The following is a 27795-nucleotide window of genomic DNA, read 5'->3' as shown; positions in this document are numbered from 1 at the left end:
AGGCTGCCAAAGCAGAGTGCCTGAACTTAACCACCATGCCAGCAGGCTGGCCTGTCTTTTTATTTTAAACGGCAGCTTTAATAAGATAATCTCAATTGATATCCAAAAATGATTTCCTGTTGTAATTTGTCAAAGCTTTAATTGCCACATGATGTAGGAAAGAACTGTGTATATGTAACAAAACTTTTGAACATTTCTGACATCAACATCCCCTATAGCAGATACTCTTACCCTGGTATCTAGAGATACTTACAGAGTCCACAGGTAAGCTTGGGAAATAATAAATCTCCTTAAGTTTTAGTATATGCAAAATTGTGTGTATGTATGTATGAATTTTTCTGGGGCGAGGGTCCAGACCTTAACATTCTCAAAAGAGAAGTATCATCTCACATAAATCAAGAAAACCAAGTCACATTTATTAGCAAATATTACTTTTAATCATAATCTAAAAAAAGGTTATGGATGTGCACGCACTATTTCAATTAATTATTACACAGCCTAATCATAGTAGGTAAACAGTAAATGAAGACTTTCTGGAAGAAGGAATATATAGATATAAACATACACACACATACATATGTTATATATAACAAGATGCTCTTATGAACACCTAATGTGGGTACTGTTCTAAAATATAATTCAAAAACCTAAGATCTAAACACAACTTCATCTTGGTTATTAAATAGTTTACTTACTAAAGAACCTAGAGGACCATAGTAAATGTATACTAACAGAAGACAAGAACATATGCAGGAGAACTGAATCAAACAGATTTTATTCAACTTTTTAGGATAAGGAAAACAAATGATATAAAATAAGTCATATGAAATGCTCTTTTGTACTACTATCTCAAACCATTTTCAATGTTTTACAAAATGCTCACACAGCAAATACGAAAAGCTTCAACATACTCTTATAACTTCTGCTGCAATAAATGCAACATTTACAAATTTCTTCTGTACCAATCTTAAAAGCAGAATTATTGAATTACTGCTTCTTATGATGTTATTTACACATATTTTTATTCATTAGCTTTTAATGAGATCGTTGCCAACACATACATTATTTTCCTTAGCTTTATTTTTACATTAAGCCAATGTCTGTCATGCAGCTTTCAAAAACCTTACAGTAAATTACACAGGTTTGTAGTCCAGTTTAGACTCTAGCTTCTTAGAATCAGCCACTTTCCTGACTGCTTTCATGAAGTCTTCCTGTACTACAAAATCATGATCAGCACGAATTGCAAACATGCCTGTGGAGAATAAAACAACATGACTGTTACATATGATATGTGAATTATTTATTGTTAAGAAAACTAAATAATGTAATTCTATGGAGTCAAGGTGAAGGAGCCTAGATTTACTACTTCTGAGACAGTCGTTTTAATTTGTTAAAATCACTATCATCGTTCAATAAATTTCCATAGCTATACTGAGCAATATTTCCCAAACTGAAAGCAGAAAACAATGAGATAATTATCTGAATATTTACAATCCAGCTCACACAGTTCCCGTATCCAATGGCATCTTGAAACAACAAAACAAAATGCAACTATCAACAAAACATACACATTTGAAGCAATGGTTTCTTAACTCTACAGGCAGCAATTCCCTGGAAAGAGGTAGCACGTGTATAGTTTGGGAAAACACAAAAACACTTCCAGTAATTTTGACAGCCATTTCTTATTAATAATCCAAAGCTTAGAAAATAAGAAATTTAAAAAGCCAACAGTGGGCTTTACCAAATTTCAGTGCCATTATTTACATGTTAAAATTTACCTTACATATGTACAAATTGATATTTTTATATGACTTCCTTATTCAAGTATCACAATTCAATTTTTTCTCTCAAGTGTTTCACTAGTTACTTGTCAAATACTACTTTAAAAGGAGTAAAAATTTTTTGTTTGTATTTTTTCTTTTAACATCAGTTGTCATGGATATGGGTCGCAGATTTTGAGACAATCCTAATTTCATGATAAACTAAAGCTGGTATGGTATCACTATCTAATAATTGAAATCTATTAATATTTTCATTGACGATCTGCTTATATTGAATTTTCCCCTACATAAAATGAGTGGGTTGAAATAGAAGATTTCATGGGTTACTTCCTATCTTTCCTTTCAAGATTTCTATATAAAGAGTCTTAGAAATAGCCACTTTATGTTCTCAGAAATCTGGTGAATGGAAAAGACTAATTTTTCAATAGTGAAGGCTACAACTAAATTAGGTAAGTTACTTTTCCAAAACTTGTGCATATGACTACTTTCAAATCATTATTTAGTGAATGAGTGAATCTGAGATACATTCTAATCCAAAAAGGATGATAATTTCAGAATTTGAATGGAAAAGACAACTATAACTGAATCAAGTGTATTTCAACTTACAGAAAGATATATTCACAAAAAAGGCTTGAAGTCTAATAAAAAGAAAACCAAAGAATTTCAGTACGTCTCCAGATGTGAATGTTCCACCCAGGTAAAAAGCTAAAGTTTTAATTCACACAGAAGTCATAGCTCTTTATTGGAAATAATTGAAAATGAATTTTTTAAAATATGTGAGAAAAAAGAGAATATCATAATTTGATGGTATCAGTCCTTAAGGTTATGACACTACTTTTGTTTGCATTCCAATTTCACCACAGCAATCTTCTGATAATGATTTGGTCCAGTGTAGATTTTTGGAAGGAGAATGTCATAAGTTACTCCCAGTAGTGCAAGCCACATGATAGTTTATGTCTTAATATTTTTGCTTACTAATAAGTCTTTCTGAGCATGATTTACTCTGATTCCCACTGAGAGTTTCTAGAGCTGCAGATCTTTGATCCAGATACTGAGCCACAGTACACTCACGAAGATATTCCTATGGAAAAGCCATGCCTGAGTAGCCTCTTTAAACACTGTCTATTGAATATCTAAGAAACGTTAAAATAAGGCCAATGGTGATATGAAAACAAGAGGAATTCACATATTGTAATACTTAAATAAAACTGTTCATCTGCAACCTAAAAGTCAGTAACTATAAAAACTACTGCAGAAATTAATTTTTTCAATTTTAAGATTCTGTGTGGTGGACAAAGACTAAATGAGTCTATGTAGGGTTTTAAAGCCACTTGATACCAGAAATAAAAATAGGATCACACAATCCACAGAGAAAACTATCTTTAAAAACTACCACATTTTACACAAGTTGCACAATCACAAAATTCATAAATGAATCTTTCAAAGCTTATTGCCGACAGACTACTATCAGAAAGTACGTCATCCATTTTGCAGCAGATACCTGTGGTGCTAGCCCAGTCTGATCTCAGCCATGGGCGTGGCAGATAATTCTGTACAGTCAAGACTTAACTTACAGGCCAGTATCCTATCACATGCATATCTTTTCACATTCTGCCCTAAGGCATCCAGAAATACAGGAGTCAACATCCCAAAGGGCAAATCTCATCCAATGGGGATGACAGTTGGAAAATAAATGCTCTAGTCTCCCTTATTTCAGCTGGGTAATCCTGGAAGGCATTCAGTACATCTCTCTGAGGTCTCAACAGAACCAAGCCTCCCTTGCCTAAAGCAGCTACTTCAAGGGTGGACCTTCATAATAGCTTTCCTTCTTCCCATCTCACTTGCCCTGTTCTCTCCTGCTTCTTGGAAACAATTTCCCCAAAAGCAAGTACCCAAATCCTTGCAAAGCTCAGGCTCTGCTTTTGGACAAACCCAAATACATTTTTAGCAAATTAAACATCAACAGCAATAGCAAAACTGTTCTTTAAACCCTTACCTGCTTCAGTACAAACATTTCTCAGGTCTGCTCCATTAAAGCCATCTGAAAGCTTCACAATTGCTTCATAATCTGTTTAGGAAAAAGTACTGAAAATTATTAAAAAAAAAAAAATAGACCTTTTCTTTTTCTTTCTTTTTTTTTTTTTTTAAGATTTTTATTTTTCCAGGGCTAGTCCTGTGGTTCAGCAGTTAAGTGCACACGTTCCGCTTCCCAACGGCTCAGGATTTGCCGGTTCAGATCCTGGGTGCAGACAAGGCACCGCTTGCCCACCATGCTGTGGTAGGCGTCCCACATATAAAGTGGAGGAGGATGGGCATGGATGTTAGCTCACGGCCAGTCTTCCTCAGCAAAAAGAGGAGGCTTGGCAGCAGTTAGCTCAGGGCTAATCTTCCTCAAAAAAAAAAAAAAAAAAAAGATTTTTATTTTTCCTTTTTCTCCCCAAAGCCCCCCTGTACATAGTTGTGTATTTTTAGTTCTGGGTCCTTCTAGTTGTGGCATGTGGGATGCCGCCTCAGCATGGCTTGATGAGCGATGCCATGTCCGTGCCTAGGATTTGAACCGGCAAAACCCTGGGCTGCCGAAGTGGAGTGCTTGAACTTAACCACTCAGCCATGGGGCTGGCCCCTAGACCTTTTGTTGATTTATGCCCATATGGAAAATCTGAACTGAAGAGCTTGCTTTGAATTTGATCAGCTAGGCATCATCTCTGTTAAGATTACACAATATTAACAATCAAAAACTATGCTTCTGTTAAATAAACCAGCACCAAGCAGAAATAAACAGTTCTGAAACTTTAAAACCAAGAAATATCATGAAGATCTGAAAACATTTTAACCTGTTTCTATGCAGTGAAGTTATACACATGTGCACTTCAGATATCTGTCAAGCTATGACTCTTAGAACTATAAGCAAATCTTTAATCTGAATAAATCTAGAACACTCAAAACCAACTGTAACCACAATGGAACTTAATCACACAAGCCAAATAGTCATCAGACATAATTTTATCATATGGAATTTTTAAACGCTACAACAAGCATTGGTTAGCTTTTCTGGGTTCTGTGTAAGGTCCAAATAGTGAGGTATCAGATCTATGATAAAAGCAATATTTAAGTGACCTTTCCATCCACAGCTCAGACATGACATGAAGAGCTATTGGTATGGGGGAGCAGTTATGGACTTGATATAGAAAAAGGAGAGAAATAGGAAACAGCACAGGCTACCACAATGTGAATAACTCTGATGAGACATCCTTTGTCAGGCAATCTAGAATATGTCAATCTCCATTGAAATCATACAGATATTCATTAATTATTCTTCATTCAGGTTCAAGATCATTCTAAGCTTCCTGAAAAAGAGACTCCCAAGGTTAGCACAGTATCTGGCGCCTAGTAAGCACTCAGTATTGGGAGAACCCTAGAAATTGATATCCTTAGTTTAGCTCAATCTTTCCAGCTCAAACTCTTTCAATGAGCAATGAGAAAGTTTGTGAGAGGCAACAATCAACTATTGTAATTATTTTGGACTACTAATTTCTAAAGGATTTTTAAAGCTGCTCAGCAATTATACTAGATTCCCTTAGTTCAGAGGTCAGCAAACTTTCTGTAAGGGGCCAGATAGTAATTATTTTAGGCTTTGCAGGCCATATGGTCTCTGTCAAAACTCCTTATTTCTGGGGCCGGCCTGGTGGCGCATTGGTTAAGTTCGCATGTTCTGCTTCAGCGGCCCGGGGTTCGCCAGTTCAGATGCCGGGTGTGGACATGGCACCACTTGGCAAGCCATGCTGTGGTAAGTGTCCCACATATAAAGTAGAGGAAGATGGGCACAGATGTAAGCTCAGGGCCAGTCTTCCTCAGAAAAAAGAGGAGGATTGGCAGCAGATTTTAGCTCAGGGCTGATCTTCCTCCAAAAAAAAAAAAACCACTACTCATTCTTGTTCTTGCAGTGAAAACAGTCCCAGACAATATAGAAATGAATGTGAGTGGTTGTGTTACAACAAAACTTTATTTACAAAAACAAAAGGAAGACAGAATTGGGCCCATAAGCCAGGGTTTGCTGGCCTCCACCCTAGTCCAGTCTCTCTCTTCTATAGGTAATTATTTTATAACTTCTCTGTCCTCAAATCTCTAACAATACTTTCCCCATCTTCACTCTGAACTTGCTTCCTATTTCACTGAGAAAATAAAAGCATGCAGAAGAAAAATTCTACTAGTTCCTGCCATTTGACATGTCATCATCAGCATCTATATATTCTGCCTTCCCTCCTATTCTCATAAATGAAAAGTCGATGCTCATAGACAAGGCCAACCCTTCTTCAAAGAAAGTTCATTATCAATTTCTCTCTCATTCCTAGACCATTCCCATCAGCATAAAAAAAGTGCTGTAAGTTCTTCTATCTTATAGAAAACTTCCCCAATCCTCATCTCCATTTCCACTACAGCTCCATTTCTTCTCTTCTCCCCTTTGCTGCAGAACTCCTTGAGAGAAATGTCTAAACCCAATACCTTTCCTCCCAATCTCTCTGAAACCCATTTGAAGTAGGCTTTCACCTCCACTGCTTCAAAGAAATTACTTCTGATAAGGTCACCAATGATCTTCACATAGTGTATCCAAAAGTCCATTCTCAGAACTCTTCTTATCTCACACATCGTCAGCATGTGACAGGAAATCAGTCTTCCTTATAACAATTTCTTCGTTTATCTTCCAGGACACCACAGCTCCTGGTTTTACTCCTAATTCTGTGACTATACCTCCCTGCCTCCTTTGATGGTTCTTCTTAATGTTGGAGTTAGCTCAGTTTTTGAAACTCTTCTCTATCTAGCTTCACTTTGTCAGGAATCTTATCTAATCTCAAAACTTTAAAAACCATTTTTATGTTGCTATTATCTACATTTGTATCTCTAGCATAGACCACCCCAATGAGCTATGGATGCATACAGAATTACTAATCAACACCTCTATTTGGATATCTAATTGGCATCTCAAACTTAATATATCCAGAATTGAATTCCTTATTCTACCTTTAAAACCTTATCTTTCCAGTCTTCCCCCATTTTTATTGATGGCAACTCTATCCTTCCAGGTACATGAGTCAAAAGCTTAAGTCTTCCCTGGTCCTTCTGTTTAGCTCACACCTCACATCCAATTCACTAGCAAGTCTTGTTACTTCTATTTTCAAAATATATCCAGAATCTCATTATTTTAAAAAACTTTAGTACCATCCTGGACCAAGCCACCATCATCTTTTGCCTGGATTACTGAAATAACCTCCTACCTGATCCTCTTGCTTCTATCCTTGTCCTTCTACATGCAGCCAGAATGATCTTATTTAACAGCAGTGAATTTTGAAATATTTTCAGATGAAATGATGATAATATCTGGGATTTCCTTTTAAAAAATCCAGAGGGAAGGTAGGAGGTGGGACAGATTACAGTTGAAATAAGATTGGCCAAGACTTAATAATTATTGAAGCTGGGAGATGAGTACCTGGGGATGGAATTTCATTATACTTTTATCTCTACTTTTATGTATTTTTAATTTTTTATAATAAAAAGTTAAAAAATTAAAAAAAGCAAATTCCTCTGCTCACACTCCTCCAATGGCATCCATATTACTAAAAATAAAAGCCAAAATTCTTACACAATGGCCTCAATAAGGTTCTACACAATCTGCTCCCAATTACTTCTATGATTTCATTTGCTACTACTACTCTGTTTACTCTGCCACAGACATGTTGGCTTCTTGCTGCTCCTAGAATGTTCCAGGCATGCACCTGCTTCAAAGCCTTCTTACTTGCTGCTCCTGCTGCATGATTTTCACCCAAATATCCCCATCTAGTTGCTTCACCTCCGCAGGTCACTGCTTAAATATAACCTTGGTAGGGCCTTCCCTGTGTTTCCCCCTCCCAGCCTCCATTTAAAAATGTATATATTCATGCTTGCTCCTAGCATTATCAACTCCCCTTCTCTTGTTTTATTTTTCTCCATAGCACTTTTCACCATTAATATACTATATATCTTACTTACTTTATTTGTCTTTCTTGACAAGAATGTAAGGAAGTTCAGTAAAGGCAAGAATTGGTCTGTTTTCTTCATTGCTATAATCCCAGCACTTAAAACAATTCCTAGCATATAGGAGATGCTCAAAAAACATTAGCTGAATTTAAAACCAGATTTGGTAGGCTATCAGTGATATCCAATAGCATTTTGCTTCACTTACCAAATGTAAACATATACAAAATAACTTATTTCCTTACCTATTTCACCATGCTTTGTAATGGGACCTGCATGGATTTTCAATATATCTAATCTTGCTTGCTCGTTTGGCAAATCAATATCTGAAAATAAGAAATTACAACAAATTCTTTTGCATTCAAGTTTTTTGTTTTTTAAATAAAGTAGGGGGTGAAGAGGAGGTATGGGAAGAGAAACGGACATACACAAAAGGAAATGGACAGCAAGCACAGAGCCTTAACTCACGTATTTTCCTATCTAATCTTCCTGGACGAAGCAAAGCAGGATCCAGTGTATCTGGACGGTTTGTAGCCATGATCATTTTAACTCTATGTAGAGTATCAAATCCATCCATTTGATTCAGCAACTAAGAATATGTTTGTAAATGAAAATCACAGATTTTACAAAACATCCCAACCATTAAAAAATAGCTAGCACAAAGGGGGAAGAGGTGTACCCACAACATCACTAACAATAATGTACAACTGAAATCTCACAAGGTTGTAATCTATCATAACATTAATAAAAAAAAAAAATAGATAGCACACACCTTTTATACGCCTAATATCTTGAAATGTATTGCCTACAGATAGATATGGGGTCTTCAGAATGATCACTTGATGGAATCCTATTTTTTTCTTTCTCTTATATAAAGGAATATATGTTCCATCCTCAAAGTTCCAAGATAAATTATTTAAGTATGTATTTTTTATAGCTATCAGGTAGTTTTAATAATTCTGATGGCTTCCATCTGATAGTCAAGAATTACAGAACTAAACTATGTAGAGATGAATTCCAATGTTCAAATATTTTTCATCCAGTTATTTTCAAAAAAACAACTAACAATAAAATCTAATGTATAAAGTGCTTATGGTATGCCAGACATAAAACTTATATTAGGATAACTGGATGGAATGATTTTCCTACAAATTTGGTAACAAACCCCTTAAATATATTTTCAAATAATTTACTATACATAGAAAAAATGAGACACTAAACATATTTCCTTTGATTCCTAAAGTTTTCATGAACAAATGTTGAAAAACCTAGCTGGATTCAAAAAACTCTTTAAAATACAGCTAGCCTGACAATATTTCTATTCCTTTCCCAAAATATCTCTTAGTTGACAACATATCAGTTACATGAATAAAATTAGTATCTGTGTTGTTTTAAAATACTGCAGGTAAAGTTTCTAAGAGACTCTACAATTAATTTTTAAACACTGTATATCTTCTGAGCTCAGTATAATTTATGAAACGTCATTTTCAAATACCATCAATGAGACAGAATTTGACACTGCATTACCTATCCTACTTAGTTTCTATTTGTAGAAGTACGAAAAGGTATTTGGGATCTTGCCATCCTTTTCACAGAATTTAGAGAACGGAAAGGGAAAGTGGAGAAAGATTATGTACAGTCTAATATCCTATCATCCATTTTCTTCAACTATCAAAACTATTTTAGTTTCCTCTCACTCTCAGCAATAAAGAGATGAAAGAGCTAGTAACTTTCAGAGCAACCTCATATGTAATTATAACTCACTTATTGCCACCAGTCTTGTCTGTTATTCACATCTTTTAATAAATCTAGCACAAAATCACATTCACAATAAGAAGTACAATATACAATTTAAATATCTGAATGGCTGATCTGCTCAAAAAGCATACAATAGTACAGATGTCTATCAAATTGAATTTTGTGGAAAACCCTATTATTTTCCAGTAGTCATTTTCTTATGAGAGAATGTGATACAGAAATGTGTTCATTACTGTCAATAGTTTCAAATTTCACACTTGAAATAAAGTGTATTTATTCTTGACTTGACTTTCAAATACCCAATGTTCAGTTTATCATTTAAACCAACTCCTACCTCCATTAAAGTTCTCTGAATCTCTCTATCAGCCGAAGTACCCTCAGAAAACCGACGACCACCTAAAATAATAGATAGGGAAATTCACATGCATTCTCTTTTCCTGTACAATCATTATTTAAGAAAATAGAATATGATAGTTTCACATCATATTATGGGGTTGAAAACATTAAGACAAACAGTCAATAATAAGAATTATACTGACAAAGTTAGAATTGATTTTGGTATAATGTTTCTCATTTTGTCTATGTCAACAGTTTTCATTAAAATTCATTACATTTTCTTTAAAGGAAAATTACAGGCCAATATCACTGATGAACATAGATGCAAAAATCCTCAACTAAATATTGGCAAACTGAATAAAGCAAGACATTAAAGGATCATAAACCATGATCAAGTAGGATTTATACCAGGGATGCAGGAATGGTTCAACATCAGCAAATCAATCAATGTGATACACATCAACAAAATGAGGAATAAAAACCACATGATCATCTCCATAGATGCAGAGAAAGCATTTGACAAGATCCAACAACCATTTATGATAAAAAACTCTCAATAAAACGGGTATAGAAGGAAAGTACCTAAACATAATAAAGGCCATATAAAACAAACCCACAGCCAACATCATACTCAACAGTGAAAAACTGAAAAGCCTCTGAGAAGAGGAACAAGACAAGGGTCCCCACTCTCCCCACTCTTATTCAACATAGAGCTGAAGATTTGGGACACAGCAATTAGGCAAGAAAAAGAAAGATAAAGTATCCCAGTTGGCAAGGAAGAAGTAAAACTCTTACTGAGTGCAGACGACATGATTTTATATATAGAAAACCTTAAAGAATGCATTGGAAAACTATTAGAAATAATCAACTATAGCAAAATTGCAAGGTACAAAATCAACTTGCAAAGATCAGTTGGCTTTCTATACTCTAATAACGAACTAACAGAAAGAGAACTCAAGAATACAATCCCATTTACAATCACAACAAAAAGAATAAAATTTCTAGGAATAAATTTAACCAAGGAAGTGAAAGATGTAAACACTGAAATAAGTCAGTATTAAAAGAAATTGATGATGACATAAAGAAATGCAAAGATATTCCATGCACAGAGATTGGAAGAATAAACATACTTAAAACGTCCACACTATCTAAAGCAATCTACAGATTCAATGGAATCCCAATCAAAATCCCAGTGACATTCTTCTCGGAAATAGAGCAAAGAATCCTAAAATTCATATGGTGCAACAAGGGACCCTGAATGCCTAAAGCAATCCTAAGAAAAAAGAAAAAAGTTGGAGGCATCAGAATCCTGACTTCAAAATATACTACAAAACTATAGTACTCAGAGCAGTATGGTACTCAAGTGACGTCACTATCATGGCAGAGTGAGCTTGCCCGTGACTCTCTCCTCTCCAACATACAACAAAAAGGAGCAACCATATTCCAACAAAAAATAACCTAATAGCATAGGAATCCTCGAAGAGTCACAGCAGCCAAACGACGGAGGGCAGAGAGGCTAGAGCTCCCTTCTGAGGAGCTGTAACTGGGTAAGAGAGAACTTCGCTCCCTCCCCTAAAGACTGGGATCACTGCCACAGGAGGCTCCATGAGGGAGGCAGCGGGAGAGGAGTCGCATGTCCTCAGGATCACCCAGGACTCCCCAGGCACCTGGCAGCCTAGAGGGAAGCCCTCCAATGGGGCGAAAGCTTTCGCAGGGGTGACCTCATCAAGCCATGATCGCAGGAGACAAGATAGCAAGAGCTGATCGGGAAACCAAGGACTGTATGCAGGAGAAAGTGCCCTTCTGCACCTGCAGCGCAGCGCCCCATCTCAGCTGAAGGCAGAGGGCTCAGAATATGCGGCTATCCACTCCCATCCAGTGGTGACAGGCTGCAACTGCAACCGAATAATATCACAATGGGAAAAGCCCATTCTTCCAGCATCAGGCAGTTCATCAAAACTCCAGACCAGAGAGAAAAAAATAAATACCCAGAATTGTGTCCTGAGGACTCTGAAATAAGTAATTTAAATGACAATGAATTCAGAATAGCTATCATCAAAAAACTCAATAAGGTAAAAGTGAATATAGAGAAACAATTTAATGAGTTCAGGAGATACTTCACAGGAGATTGAAACTATAAAGAAGAATCAACAGAAATACTACAGATGGAAGACATAATGGAAGAGATAAAACAAAATACAGATTCCCTGAAAGCTCATGTGGACATCATAGAGGAGCGAATCAGCATAATCAAAGACAGACATGTTCAATTGCTCCAGACAGAGGAGGAGAGAGAACTAAGACTAAAAAGAAATGAAGAAAGTCTCTGAGAAATATCCAACACAATGAGGAAATGCAGCCTAAGAATTATAGGTATCCCAGAAGGTGAAGAGGAGGAGAAGGGAGCAGAAAGTGTGTTCAAATAATAGCAGAGAACTTTCCAAATCTAGGGAATGAGAGGGAAATGTGTGTGGAGGAAGATTTCAGATGTCCTAGATTTGACAATGTACAAAGATCTACTGCAAAGCATATAGTAGTAAAACTGGCAAAAATGAATGAGAAAGAATACTCAGGGCAGCAAGGCAGAAGAAAATAACCTACAAAGGAACCCCTATCAGACATTCTGCAGATTTCTCTACAGAAACGTTACAAGCTAGGAGAGAATGGAATGACATATTCAAAACTTTAAAAGATAAAAATCTTCAGCCAAGAACACTCTATCCAGCAGAAGTATCCTTCAGATATGAGGGAAAAATCAAGTCTTTCCGAGACAAACAAAAGCTAAGGGAGTTCACAGCCACAAGACACCCCCTACAAGAAATCCTCAAGAAGGCCCTCATATCTGAAAAAAGAAAAAAGGGAGAAAGGGGTCACAAAACACAGAGTAGGGAGACATATAGATGTAATCAGCATAGGATAGCAAATATTCAACCATAGCATTAGGCTAAAGGGAAGGAAAACACGAAAAACAAAGATAATCTTGTCATTTTAACCACAAACTTGCAACACAACTTGGAACAAGAGATGACAATAATAACTTGGGAGGGGAGGAGGAAAGGGACTGAATCAGTTTAGAGTAAGACAATAAGAGGCCATCAGAAAATAGACTATGTTATGCATGAAATTCTGAATACAAACTTCAGGGTAGCCACTAAACCAAAAAGCAGAACAGAGACACAAAAAATAAATAAGGAAAAAACTAAGAAACACAGCATAAAAAACTGCAGAATTCAATGGTTAGACCAAAACACACAGGATGAGAAACAAAGGAAATGCAGGAAAACCAGAAAACGAGTGATATAATGACAGCATTAAGCCCTCATGCATCAATAATCACCCTCAATGTAAACGTATTGAACTCTCCAATAAAAGACACAGAGCGGCAAAATGGATTTAAGAACAAGATCCAACAATTTGTTGCCTCCAGGAAACACACCTCAGCTCCAAGGACAAACACAGGCTCAGAGTGATGGGGTGGAAGATGATACTCCAAGCTAATGGTAAACAAAAGAAAGCAGGTGTTGCAATCCTTATATCACACAAAGTAGACTTCAAGATGAGGCAGGTAAAGAGTGGTAATATATACTGATGAAAGGGACACTACAGCAAGAAGAAATAACGCTTATAAATATCTATGCACCCAACACAGGAGCACCAACATTCATAATGCAATTATTAACAAATCTAAAAGAAGCTATTGAAAATAACACAATAATAGTAGGGGACCTCAACACCCCACTCACATCATTGGACAGATCGTCAAGACAGAAAATCAACAAAGAAACAGTGGAATTAAACAAAAAGATAAAACAGTTGGACTTAATAGACATATATAGAACACTCCATTCAAAAACAGCAGAATACACATTCTTCTCAAGTGCGTATGGAACATTCTCAAGGATAGACCATATGTTGGGAAACAAGGCAAGCCTCTATAAACTTAAAAAAATTGAAATAATAACAAGCATCTTCTCTGATCATAATGCTATAAAGCTAGAAATTAATTATAAGAAAAAAGCTGAGAAAGGAACAAAGATGTGGAGACTAAACAACATGCCATTGAAGAAGCAATGGATCACTGAAGAAATTAAAGGAGAAATCAAAAAATACCTGGAGACAAACGAAAATGATAACATGCCATAGCAACTCATATGGGATACAGCAAAACCTGTATTAAGAGGGAAATTCATCGCAATACAGGCACACCTTAACAAACAAAAAAAATCCCAAATATACAATCTCAAACTACACCTAACTGAATTAGAAAAACAACAACAAACAAAGCCCAAAGACAGCAGGAGAGAAATAACAAAAATCAGAGCAGAAATAAATGCTATTGAAACAACAAAGGTAGTAGAAAGGATCAATGAAACGAAGAGCTGGTTCTTTGAGAAGATAAAATTGACAAACCCCTAGCCAGACTTACAAAGAAAAAGAGAGAGAAAGCTCGAATAAACAAAATCAGAAATGAAACATGAGAAATAACAATAGACTCCACAGAAATACGGCGGAATAGAAGAGAATACTACAAAAAACTATATGCCAACAAAATGGATATTCTAGAGGAAATGGATAAATTCTTAGACTCTTACAACCTCCCAAAGCTAAGCCAAGAAGAAGCAGACAATCTGAACAGACCAATCACAAGGAAAGAGATTAAAGCAGCAATCAAAAGCATCGCAAAGAATAAAACCCCAAGAGCAGATGGCTTTCCTGGGGAATTCTACCAAACTTTCAGAGAGGATTTCATACCAATCCTTTTCAAGCTATTCCAAAACACTAGGGAAGATGGAACACTTCCTAACACATTATACAAGGCCAACATCACTCTGATACCAAAGCCTGACAAGGCCAACACAAAAAAGGAGAACTACAAGCCAATATTGCTGATGAACATAGATGAAGAAAGTCTCAACAAAATTTTGACAACCCGAATTCATCAATACATCAAAAGGATCATACATCACGATCAAGTGGGATTCATACCAGGGACACAGGGATGGTTCAACATCCGCAAATCAATCAACGTGATACACCACATCAACAAATTGAGGAATAAAAACCACATGATCATCTCCAAAGATGCAGAGAAAGCATTTGACAAGATCCAACAGCCATTTATGATAAAAAAAACTCTCAACAAAATGGGGATAGAAGGAAATTCCCTCAACATAATAAAGTCCATATATGACGAACGCACCAGCCAACATCATTCTCAATGGGCAAAAATTGAGCGCCATGCCCCTGACAAGAGGAACAAGAGAAGGGTGTCCACTCTCACCACTCTTCTTCAACATAGTACTCGAGGTGTTGGCCAGAGCAATTCGGCATGAAAAAGAAATAAAAGGAATCCAAATAGGGAGGAAAGAAGTGAAACTCTCACTGTTTGCAGACGACATGATCTTATATATAGAAAACCCCAAAGAATCCATTGGAAAACTATTAGAAATAATTAACAGCTACAGCAAAGTTGCAGGGTATAAAACCAACATACATAAATCAGTAGCATTTCTATATTCTAACAACGAACTAACAGAAAAAGAACTCAAGAACACAATGCCATTCACAAATGCAACAAAAAGAATAAAATACCTTGGGGTAAATTTAACCATGGAAGTGAAAGACGTATACAACGACAACTACAAGACTTTCCTGAAAGAAACTGATGACCACATAAAGAGATGGAAAGACATTCCATGCACATGGATTAGAAGAATAAACAGTCAAAACATCCATACTACCTAAAGCAATCTACAGATTCAATACAATCCCAATCAGAATCCCAATAACACTCTTCACTGAAATAGAACAAAAAAAATCCTAAAATTCATATGGGGCAACAAAAGACTCCGAAGTGCTAAAGAAATCCTGAGAAAAAAGAACAAGGCTGGAGGCATCATAATCCCTGACTTTAAAACATACTACAAAGCTACAGTAATCAAAACAGCATGGTACTGGTACAAAAACAGGTGCACAGATCAATGGAACAGACTTGAAAGCCCAGAAACAAAACCACACATCTGTGGACAGCTAATCTTCAACAAAGGAGCTGAGGGCCTACCATGGAGAAAAGAAAGTCTCTTCAACAAATGGTGCTGGGAAAACTAGACAGTCACATGTAAAAGAATGAAAATTGACCATTCTTTTTCACCATTCACAAAAATAAACTCAATATGGATCAAAGACCTAAAGGTAAGACCTGAAACCATAAGGCTTCCAGAAGAAAATATAGGCAGTACACTCTTTGATATCAGTATTAAAAGGATCTTTTCGCACACCATGTCTTCTCAGACAAGGGAAACAATAGAAAAAATAAACAAATGGGACTTCATCAGACTAAAGAGCTTCTTCATGGCAAGGGAAAACAGTACTGAAACAAAAAAACAACCCACTAACTGGGAAAAAATATTTGCAAGTCATATATCCAACAAAGGGTTAATCTCCATATTATATAAAGAACTCACACAACTCAACAACAAAAAAATCAATCAACCTGATCAAAACATGGGCAGAGGACATGAACAGACACTTCTCCAAAGTAGATATATGGATGGCCAACAGGCACATGAAAAGATGCTCATCATCACTGATCATCAGGGAAATGCAAATCAAAACTACATAAGATACCACCTTACACTCGTTAGAATGGCTAAAATAACCAAAACAAAAAATAACAAATGTTAGAGAGGTTGTGGAGAAAAAGGAACCCTCATACACTGCTGTTGGGAATGCAAACTGGCGCAGCCACTATGGAAAACTGTATGGAGATTTCTCTAAAAATTAAATATAGAAATACCATATGACCCAGCCATCCAACTACTGGGTATGTATCCAGAGAACTTGAAATCAGCAGTTCCAAAAGTCCCATGCACCCCTATGTTCATTGCAGCATTATTTACAACACCTAAGACATGGAAGCAACCTAAGTGCCCATCAGCTGGTGACTGGAAAAGAAGATATGGTGTGTGTGCATATATATATATATACATATATATATACATATATATACACAACAGAATACTACTCAGCCATAAAAAAGGATAAAATCGTACCATTCAGAACAACATGGACTGACCTTGAGGGTATTACATTAAGTGAAATAAGCCAGATAAAGACAATCTCTGTATGACTCCACTCATATGTGGAAGTTAAACATGTAGACAAAGAGCACAGATTAGTGGTTACTGGGAGAAAGGAGGGGGTGTTGGAGGGTGGGCACAAAGGGTGAAGTGCACCTACAACACGACTGACAAACAATAGTGTACAACTAAAATTTCACAAGGTTGTAAACTATCATAATCTCAATACAAAGTTAAAAAAAAAAAAAGGTGTGGTACTGGTACAAAAGCACACACACAGATCAATGGAACAGGATTGAGAGTCCAATAATAAACCCACACATCTACGGACAGCTGATCTTCGACAAAGGAGCTAAGAACATCCAATGGAGAAAGGTAAATCTCTTCAATAAATGGTGTTGGGAACACTGGACAGCCACACACAAAAGAATGAAAGTAGACCATTATCTTACACCACACACAAAAATTAACTCAAAATGGATTAAAGATTTGAAGGTAAGATGCAAAACAATAAAACTCCTAGAAGAAAATATAGGCAGTACACTCTTTCACATCAGTTTTAGAAGAATCTTTTCAAATATCATGTCTATTCAGGCAAGAGAAACAAAAGGAAAAATATAAAACAAATGGGACTTCATCAGACTAAAGATCTTCTGGAAGGCAAAGGAAACCAGGAACAAAACGAAAAGACAACCCACCAACTGGGAGAAAATAGTTGCAAATCGTCTATCTGACAAGGGGTTAATCTCCCAAACATATAAAGAACTCACACAACTCAACAAAAAGCAAACAACCGAATCAAAAAATGGGCAGAGGATATGAACAGACATTTTTCAAAAAAAGGTATACAGATGGCCAACAGACACATGAAAAGATGTTCAACATCACTAATCATCAGGGAAATGCAAATCAAAACCACAATGAGATATCACCTTACACTTGTCAGCAGGGCTATAATCACCAAGACAAAAAACAACAAATGTTGGAGAGGGTGTGGAGAAAAAGGAACCCTCATACATTGCTGGTGGCAACGCAAACTGGTGCAGCCACTATGGAAAACAGCATGTAGATTTCTCAAAAAACTAAAATAGGGCTGGCCCGGTGGCATAGTGGTTAAGTTGCACGCTCCACTTCAGAAGCCCAGGTTCGGATCCTGGGCATTGAGCTACACACCGCTCATCAAGTCCCTATGTGGTGGCATCCCTTATACAAAACAGAGGAGGACTGGCACAGATGTTAGCTCAGCGACAATCTTCCTCAAGCAAAAAGAGGAAGACTGGCATCAATTTTCCTCACCAAAAAAAATTAAAATAAAAATACCATATGTCTCAGCTATCCCACTACTGGGGATTTATCCAAAGAACTTGAAATCAACAATTCAAAGAGACTTATGCACCCCCATGTTCAATGCAGCATTATTCACAATAGCCAAGATGTGGAAGCAACCCAAATGCCCATCGACTGATGATTGGATATAGATGTGGCATATATATATATAATGGGATACTACTCAGCCATAAAAAAAGATAAAATTGTCATATGTGCAACAACATGGATGGACCTTGAGGCTATTATGTTAAGGGAAATAAGCCAGACAGAGAAAGATAAATACCATACGATTTCACTCATACGTAGAAGATAAACAAACACATGAACAAACAAAACAGGTTAGTGGTTAAGAGAGGGGAAGGGGGTTGGGAGTGGACATAACATGTAAAAGGACAGATATAGGAGGTGACTGACAAATAATGTTGTACAACTGAAATTTCACAATGTTATAAACTATTATGACCTCAATTTAAAAAACACTATTAAATTTTCTTAAGAATCTTTTAAAAATAATATGCAATTCATTTTGCTACTTTACACAATTTGCAATTAGAGGTGAAAAGAGGGGAGTAAGGTTCTCTTAGGTTTTTAAAAAATTTCCTAACACTTTGAAGAAAAGTTCAAAATAAAATTTGAAAGGTGTTATTCTTACCAATAGCATCTATTTCATCCATAAAAATGATGCATGGCTGATGGTCTCTGGCATAATTAAACATTTCTCTGATCAAACGAGCACTTTCACCAATGTACTTGTCTACAATAGAACTAGATACAACCTGATTAAAGGAAAACATTAAGGTAAATATAAGACAAGTCAAAATTTAATTTCAACAACTACAGAAAAGAATCTTCCCTTTACCTTTAAGAAATTGCAGTCCAGTTGGCTAGCAACAGCTCGTGCCAAGAGCGTCTTTCCTGTACCTAGAAATGACAAAAGAAGTCCTACTTAGATGAAAAGTAAAACAAATTTTCAAAAACCTTTTAAGAATGTACTCCTCTGGCTAGTAAATTTGCAAAATAGAAGGTAAATCCGAAATAGAATCTCCATTTAAAATTCCAGAACACTTCTACTCTCAATATTAAAATTTTAAATTTTACACCAAATATCCCTTGTAAGTTTATTATAAGCACATTGAATACATAACTTTAGAAATATGTCAAACCCCACTTACAGATTATGATGGAAAGTTCCGTCACATTAAAATTCATTGGTCTATCCTGCATGCTGATTGGATCTTTTATCTATGCGTGACATTGTAATACCAAGTATTGGTTGTTTGGAAACTACTGGTTCAGTGACTTATATAAATCCTCCAGACGTCAGCATTTCTCGTTATACAATATTAAAAAATCATGTTTGTCAATATTATCACCAATCTCATCACAAAAGTCTTTTAAGTTTTAATGTATTAGAAAGCTATGAAGCTCACAGTACCAAATGTAACTTTTCAAAAATTCTAATTTTCATTTGAAACCTCAAATTTTATCACTGGCTATAGATGGTCTCAGTTGTTGTCTTTAACATGACAGGCTAACTTCATCCATTTTTGAAAAAATGTGTGCCAGATAACCAATAACCAGGCTGAACAGCCAATAACCAGTAATGATAACCATAGACTGTCTGTAAATTATCCTTTCAAGTGAAAATGGTATTCCGTGAAAATCAGCTAATTCAGCTGGCAACCCAACTACGCAAGTGCTCTTCCTAGAGAAAACTGTCCTATTCAGTATGCAACAAAAGTACTTTATACATTCATCACACAGAATACAACAGACATTATTCAAGGATCAAGATTTAATAAAGTTAATAATTTTTACTGCTTCACCAAGAACAGTTTAAGGTGAAACTGAAATTTTTTTTTTTTAATACTGCAAGTGTGGATGGTTGAGAACACAGTGACTCCTAGTACCCTTAATGCCACTGATTTAACTGATTAATGCTATGGCATGAGCAGGTGTACCCACATTACTCGCGCACCAACAACACAGATGTCAATGCAGTGAAAAAGGCAACTAACACCTAGTATTATGAAAGTAAGCTTTGACCTTGCAGACTCCCTAAAGTGTCTCAAGGACACCCAGAGGTCTGTGAACCACACTGTGAGAACCAGTGCACTAGAATCACAGGGCATGTTAAGATATATATACTATGAGGCACAAGAGGACTAAGCATGCCTGAGAGAACAGACACACATCTCCTAACTCTCTTTTACTCTGAGCAGGCTAGAGGTTGGAATTGCCCACGTTAAATTTTCATCGTATTTTTTTCCCCTTCATTCATTCATTTATTAGCGGGGAAGACATAAATTCAATACCAACCTGGTGGTCCATATAACAAACAGCCTTTTGGAGGTATTATTCCTACACGCTGGAATAATTCTGGGTTTGTAAGAGGTAATTCTATCACCTAGAAAAGAAGTTGCACGTTTCTCAAAAAGTTAGTAAAGGTTGTGACACTTTCAAATATTTTAAGTAAAATATCAACAAGGTTATGTATATAAATCATAATTCACAATGGATCTAGAATTCCATCTGTGTAAAACCATTTATATTACAGGTTTTTCTTCAGGTAGGTTTAGGATATCTCTTAAATCTAAAAAATTTTAAATAATTTCTTAAAAACTACTTAAAAAGTGTGGAATTATTTTAACAAATCACACACTTGACTAGAGTGAGTTACACAAACATATAATCTGTCAAAATATATCTGAATTGTACATTTAAAATCTGTGCATTTTACTGAATATAAATTATGCCTCAATGAAAAAATTACTCTACAAAAAATCAGTTTAAAAAAAACAAAAACAAAAGATCTAGACCATTTTGCGTGTGGGAATACAAAACAAAATAATTACACGACAGGGAAATTTGGTAAGCTATAATTGCCACTAAGAGAAAGCTATACAAAATTTCCATATGTAGGCATTTTGCCATAGCAGCCTTAAAAGAACCATATATTCTGCTCTCAATGTCATACTGATTTAAGGAAAGAAAACTGCAGAATAGAAAAACTGAGGGTGTGACTGCCCAACTTAAACTCTTTACAATACCAGTATCTTAAGAGACAAACTTCTATAATAGTTGTGCCCACAAGGTGTGATTAAGACAAGCCAAAAGCGTGAGAAAGCAATATTTTGAAGTGTCTGCCGATCAAAAAGGGTATTGCACGTGAAAGCGTGTTTGTTTGGGTGTGTGTGAGAGATTCTTTCTGCTCCTATGGTTGATGCAACAAATCATTGTGAAAAACTAGATTTCACAGTTCCATGAATCACTTGTTCTTCTTCTGTTGCCCTTTCACTACTACAAAGTTGAGAAGAATAGGCTTTTTTTTTTTTTCGAGGAAGATTAGCCCTGAGCTAACTACTGCCAATCCTCCTCTTTTTGCTGAGCTCACATCCATGCCCATCTTCCTCTACTTTATACATGGGACACCTACCACAGCATGGCTTTTGCCAAGCAGTGCCATGTCCACACCCGGAATCTGAACTGGTGGACTCTGGGCCGCTGAGAGGCAGAATGCGCGAACTTAACTGCTGTGCCACCGGGCCAGCCCCAGAATAGGCTTTTATTTATGCTTAGACCAGTACTTTCTCAAGTATGGTCACAAAACAATTAGGTTTCATAATCACGTGGAATGGTTGTTTAAATGCTAATTCTTGTGTCCCAGCCCAAAACTACTGCATCAAAATCATGCAGAGAGGCCTAGAAATCTCCATCTTTACTAAGAGTTCCAGAAAATTGAATGCGCTGAAGTCTGAAAACTACTGGCTTAGGGCTTAAACCAGCTGAAGTAACTATGTGATGCGACTATCCTCATTCATTCCTAAATACTTCCATCCTAAACTAGGATGAAATCAATAGGACAACGTAGTTTCCTTTAAAGAGAATTGTCAAAAAGCTACCTGTGCTGTGACGCAAGGCAATTCTGATTTGATTCTTCACATCTAAGAGCTTAGAAGGTTTAATCCACTCTAAAGCCAATATTTTATTAAATGACAGCAAATAGCTTTATCAAATAAAATATTTAAGGCACAGGTAACCTACTCTACTGTAAGAGTGGGAAGCTAACATTAATGAGGTTGTGGGAAAAACTACATTACACACGTTATCCAAATGTGCTCTGACCCAAGTAATCTACCTTGATAATCAAAACCACAGATAGCATGGGCATCGGATTAAATCATTTGTTCTTAGCTGTTTTTCCTTCTTTATCACAAAAAGGCAGGATTCTTCTAACACCAAATTATCTCCACATTAACGAACACTATAATTTTCATAGCTACAAATTCAGTGCTATTCTTCTCTCAGCAAGGACATTGAAGGTATAATATTCAGTAACCACTATTTGGGCAAAGAGTAATTTTCATCTTCTTTCTCTCTTCAGGCATCTTAAAACCAGTACTATTTATTAGTAAATTCAGAGAACAAAGTATACACACCAACCTCTCTTAATTCCCGAATCTGTTCTGATAGCCCTCCAATCTCAGAATAAGAAACATTCCCAGGGTCCTCATGAGACATGTTATAAACCAGTGGATCCACCTCTCTTGGCAAATATCTGTAATGATAAGGTATGTATTTTTCTTTTAAAAGCTGTATTTTCTCTCAGCCTAGAGATGAGTATAAACGACTTTCTTATGCAAGTATCTGCAGATAATCTTATAAAACATGTTTAAATTAATTAGAAATTAGTAAAAGGGAAAAAGTGGCAAAATACTCAGTTATCTCAAGAAGCATATATTTTGGATAAAATCATCCCTCTGTGAAAATAAAAGGTAAACTAAAAAGAATAAGAAACCTACCTCATGATAGTTAGTGTAGTCATATCCAAAGCAACTCTTGTTCCTGGCTTCAGCTTACTTTTGTCAAGCTAATTTTGTAAAACAAAAGGTGTCATAAGTACTTTAAAAGGGGAATAATACTCTAAGAAGAGCATAATATTTAGAAGCCAAATAATCATTTTTACCCCTCAGAGAAGACTAATATTAGACTATAAACACTATGCCAACAGAAGGGCTTATAAAAGTAATAAAGTTATTTCCATCTGCCCCTTAAAAGAATGCCCCTTTGTGCAATCTCAGTGTGAAATGTGAGATCACTAATACACAAAGTTTGAGGTGACAATGGCCTTGTTTTCGAAGAAGGAATGGACATTGATAACTTACTTTCAAAGGCTCTCTATTTAACATAGTTTTGCTCCTTATTTTGATTCAGGCACTGCAAAACAGTGACTGTGGCAATTGGTACCAAAGTATCTACATAGAAATCTGTAAGTGAACGTTTGGGGGGAAGGAAAGGGAAGGATTTTAAAGGTGTGCTCATCAGATTTACTTTAAAAACTACAGCTTTGGGGAAGAATGTGTTACTTTTACAGTAGTCTCCCCCTATCCTGGGTTTTCCTTTCTGTGGTTTCAGTTATCCACAGTCAATCATGGTTGGAGAAGATTAAATGGAAAATCCCAGAAACAAACAATTCAGAAGTTTTAAGTTGCGTGCCTTTCTGAGTGGCATGATGAAATCTCGCCCCATCCAATCCGTCCTGCCCAGAAAGTGAATCACCCCTTTGTCTAGCATATCCAGCTGTATAAACTACCTGCCTATTAGTCACTTAGTAGGTGTCTCGGTTATCAGATCAACTGTCAACTGTTGTGGTATCGCAGTGCTTGTGTTCAAGTAACGCTTAGCTTACTTAATAAAGGCCCCAAAGTACAAAAGTAGTGATGCTGGCAATTCGGATATGCCAAAGGGAAGCCGTAAAGTTCTTCCTTTAAGTGAAAAGGTAAAAATTCTTGACTTAATAAGGAAAGAAAAAATCATATGCTGAGATTGCTAAGATCTACAGTAAAGGTAAATCTTCTATCCATGAAATTGTCATGAAGAAAAAAGAAATTCATGCTAGTTTTGCTGTCACACTTCAAATACATATGTATAGGAAAAAACATAGTATACATGGGGCTTGGTACTATCTGTGGTTTCAGGTATCCACTGGGAGTCTTGCAACATATGCCCGCCCAGTGGTTAAGAGCAGACTACTGTATAGAAGAAAAGGTGGAAATGCACTGTTTCCCCTTAAAAGATTGTCATTAAAATGCTAAAAGCAAAACAAAACAAACCCCAGTAACCATCATTCATGCCTTTGGTACCTCACAGACACTGAGCTAAGTACATTTTATATTAGGTTAAATCATACCAAGCAATTTATTGGCATAGTTAGGGAGGGTAATTTATTTAGCTGGAACTGGATAGACTCTATCCAACAGATTCACCTCACACTGAGGATGTTACTTTTCAAAAGTAACATTACCTTTTGACAGTTTAAAAAAACTGCTTGCCAATACAATTTCAGAATCATACAAATTAGTGACTACTTTTCACAGGATTTTGCAAAAAGCTCTAAGATTAGGATTTAGTGCCAATGAAAATGAAGCAGAGACAGGCAAAATACTAGGTTTAATATAATGGATTAAGCTAAAAAAAAAAAGTCAGTAAATGCAGTACTTGAAACTATGAACTATATTAGAAATGCCAAGTCTTGGCATACAGAGAGCCCTGAAAGGGACATAAAAGACCCTTTGTCAGGGCCGGCCCAGTGGTTAAGTTCGCACGTTCCGATTCTTGGTGGCCTGGGGTTCACCAGTTCGGATCCCGGGTGCGGATAAAGCCTCGCTTATCAAGCCATGTTGTGGCAGGCATCCCACACATAAAGTAGAGGGAGATAGGCATGGATGTTAGCTCATGGCCGGTCTTCCTCAGCAAAAAGAGGAGGACTGGTGGCTAATGTTAGCTCAGGGCTAATCTTTCTCAAAAGAAAAGAAAAAAAAAAAACCTTTGTCACACTAGGTATCTAATATTTTGATTTAGAAAATGTCACCCCACTTACATGCTAGGCAAAATCCTAAGATTACCTTTTGTCCCTGTAAATTCCATTCTACAGTCATGTTATACCAATGTTTTAAAACTTTAATCCGATATAGCAAATAGAGAAAGGTCTGCCAATGAAGTTATAAAATTGCTCTATCTAAGCAGATCTCCTAAAGAATAGGGAGTGCCTACATTGACTTCAGAAGCTACTGAATGATCTGAAGCCATTTGTTGGTGTTTTTCATGACTGCAAAATGAAATTCAGAGTTATTTCAATTTGTCTATTCTAATCTAAACAAACTCATACAAAATCAACTTAGGCTATAGTAAAGTCTCTAAGTAACGTTTCTGAATATTTAAATATAAAGCAAAAGTTAATTCATAAAGTCTCATACTTTTAGTTCTCTTCAAAAAAAGACATTAAAATAAAATAATCCATTTTCTAGTTGTAAAATCTTCAATTTCTAAGAGTGTGGAGCTGACTGAGGCAAGGCAATACACCAGAAAGTAGAAAATACCAGAAGTCAAAGCCCATGGTATGAGTTCACACTTTGCTAATAATGAGCTACATCTGACCACATCCCAAACCACCTTTGGGAGTTATGGGCATAATGCCTGACCTGCTCACCTCAAGAATTAAATAATTTATGTGAAAGTGTTTTTGTCAACTATAAAGCAGTATACAAATGTAAAGCGTTACCTGTCGACGACAACCCACAACATATCTTGGTCCATTTGTAGCTTTCACAATGACTAGAGGAAGAAAATGAAAGAATAAATTGAAAAATAGAAAGTAAAAAGTAAGTATACTCACATCAATAGCAAGTTCAATTTTATTTCTCCCCTCCAAGAAGACAACAGTTGAAGGAAAACCTACTCTATGCAAGAATATTATCTACCTTCATTGTTGTCATTAAAATAATAAGCATTTCAAAAGTTGGTGGGGGGAGAGTCCGCTCTTTTTTTCTTTACTAACAATCTAATCCACTTACATTTTTCTTCAGTTAATTGCTTCAGTACTTCACCCACAATCTAGGAAAGAAAAATAAAAATTACTTTTTGCCAGCAGCTCAAAAACAAAAGCAAATTCCCATAGCCCCAACAACCCCCTACTCCATTACTTACCTGTCCAACACTTTGTAGGGCCTTCAAATCATTCTCAGACTTTTCATACTGCTTGGTAAGTTCTTTCAATTGTTCCCTTACTGAAAAATATAATTTATACATTTTAACTAAACAATAACCTTAGTAAATTTAAGTCACTAAGTCTCACTTAAGTCTTTCATTTAACATACATTTTATATCCACTGTATCAAACCAGAAAAGAAATAAGGCCATTTATGGGCGATACGTTTAAAAACGAAATGTTACAGAGAAAGCACTGTATTTTTATTTTTCCGATCAGCAGTACTTACTTGTTTAGCACATTTTAGGTTACACACTTAACAGATATTGACACTCTGACACTTTCGGATTTTCGACTACAAATCGGAATGACAAACGAGTTAGAATCTTCCTCACCTCTTCACCTACCCACATGGATTATTACTCTCTGGCTTTCCACCCTAAATAAGGTCAACAGGTGCAGTTGTCCGGAATTAAATAGTTACGGTCTTCCTTCATTTAATTAAACTCCTCAGCCTTTTCAGTGAAGGCGCACTATGAAAAAACGTATGTGCCCTTTTAGCTCAGGAGGTAAGGGAAACTTGTACTTGAAAGTACTTGAAAGGGAAACTGGAGGACAACTCAAAACACGAGCAAAGACGAGGAGGCTTTTTATGCCCGACGGACTCCTCTCGAGAGCTCCGCGTCCGGCTCCCCACTCCACCACCAAGGCTGCTCCCCGAGCGCCCTCTCTCGCCGGAGCTTCCCTGACTCCAGCATCTCCCCGTCTCCGGTCCTGGGCTCCACCAACACTGCCCTCCTTGCGCCGCAAAACATCCCTGGCCCACTTCTTCCCCGCTCCTCTTCTATCCCCTTCCACTTTCACCTCAGAAGTGGGGACGTTCTCTCCGTCACCCGGTCGAGAACCGGCCATTTCCACGCCAAACAGGCGCTGCTCCCTAAGCTCAGGGCCGAATGACAAAGCGCGAAGTCCCTGGACCGAGGCCTTCCCATCTCCGGGGCCCGGTTGCCAGGCTCGGCCACAGGCCTCTGCTCTGTCGGACACAGAGGCGGGCCCAGGTACGAGAGGACGTGGAAAGAAAGGTGCACTCACACTCCTTGAGACGGCCGTCGATCTCCTTGTGCTCCAGCAGCTTCTTGCGGTAGTCCTGGAGCGCCTTATCTCTAGGGTCCGCCATGATGAGAAGCCGCCGCTCATAGGGGATGCCGGGAATGGCCATGGCCGCCCGGGCGGGGCGAGGGGCGGGGCGAGGGAGGAGCACCTCCCTGGGGGCGGGCTCAGGGCGCGCCCGCCCCTTCCTGTTGGCCCCGCCTCCCTACCCCACTTCTCCCACTGCTGTGTCTCGGTTCACCTAGGGCGCCGGCATGCACCGAGGGAGGCCTCGGCCACACCGTCCCCTGCAGGTCGGATTGGGTAAAGCAGGGCGCTGTTATACTGGTAGTTCCCTGAGAGGTCTTGGTATTCTGAAGTCACCGCAGTCCTAGAACCACAAAAGACTAGTAAACCGAGATGAGAG

At 37.1% G+C, this 27795-nt stretch overlaps 1 protein-coding gene across 1 annotated transcript; it reads right to left on the bottom strand.

Moving 5' to 3' along the window:
• Nucleotides 1-756: 756 nt before the first annotated feature.
• PSMC6 (proteasome 26S subunit, ATPase 6) lies at nucleotides 757-27574 on the bottom strand. The gene is made up of 14 exons (XM_014834275.3): nucleotides 27372-27574; nucleotides 26279-26358; nucleotides 26146-26185; nucleotides 25854-25906; nucleotides 23095-23162; nucleotides 22736-22850; nucleotides 20612-20699; nucleotides 19152-19213; nucleotides 18945-19068; nucleotides 9883-9944; nucleotides 8259-8379; nucleotides 8036-8116; nucleotides 3778-3849; nucleotides 757-1252 (listed from the first exon to the last, which is right to left on the bottom strand). The coding sequence occupies exons 1-14, from the start codon at nucleotides 27496-27498 to the stop codon at nucleotides 1134-1136; spliced, it is 1212 nt and encodes a 403-aa protein (XP_014689761.1). The 5' UTR covers nucleotides 27499-27574; the 3' UTR covers nucleotides 757-1133.
• Between the last annotated feature and the right edge of the window lie 221 nt (nucleotides 27575-27795).

The sequence above is a fragment of the Equus asinus genome, chromosome 7 (genome assembly GCF_041296235.1).
Source record: "Equus asinus isolate D_3611 breed Donkey chromosome 7, EquAss-T2T_v2, whole genome shotgun sequence".
Classification (NCBI taxonomy): domain Eukaryota; kingdom Metazoa; phylum Chordata; class Mammalia; order Perissodactyla; family Equidae; genus Equus; species Equus asinus.
The sequence above is the reverse complement of the archived record's forward strand: the minus strand, read 5'-3'. Positions and strand labels throughout refer to the sequence as shown.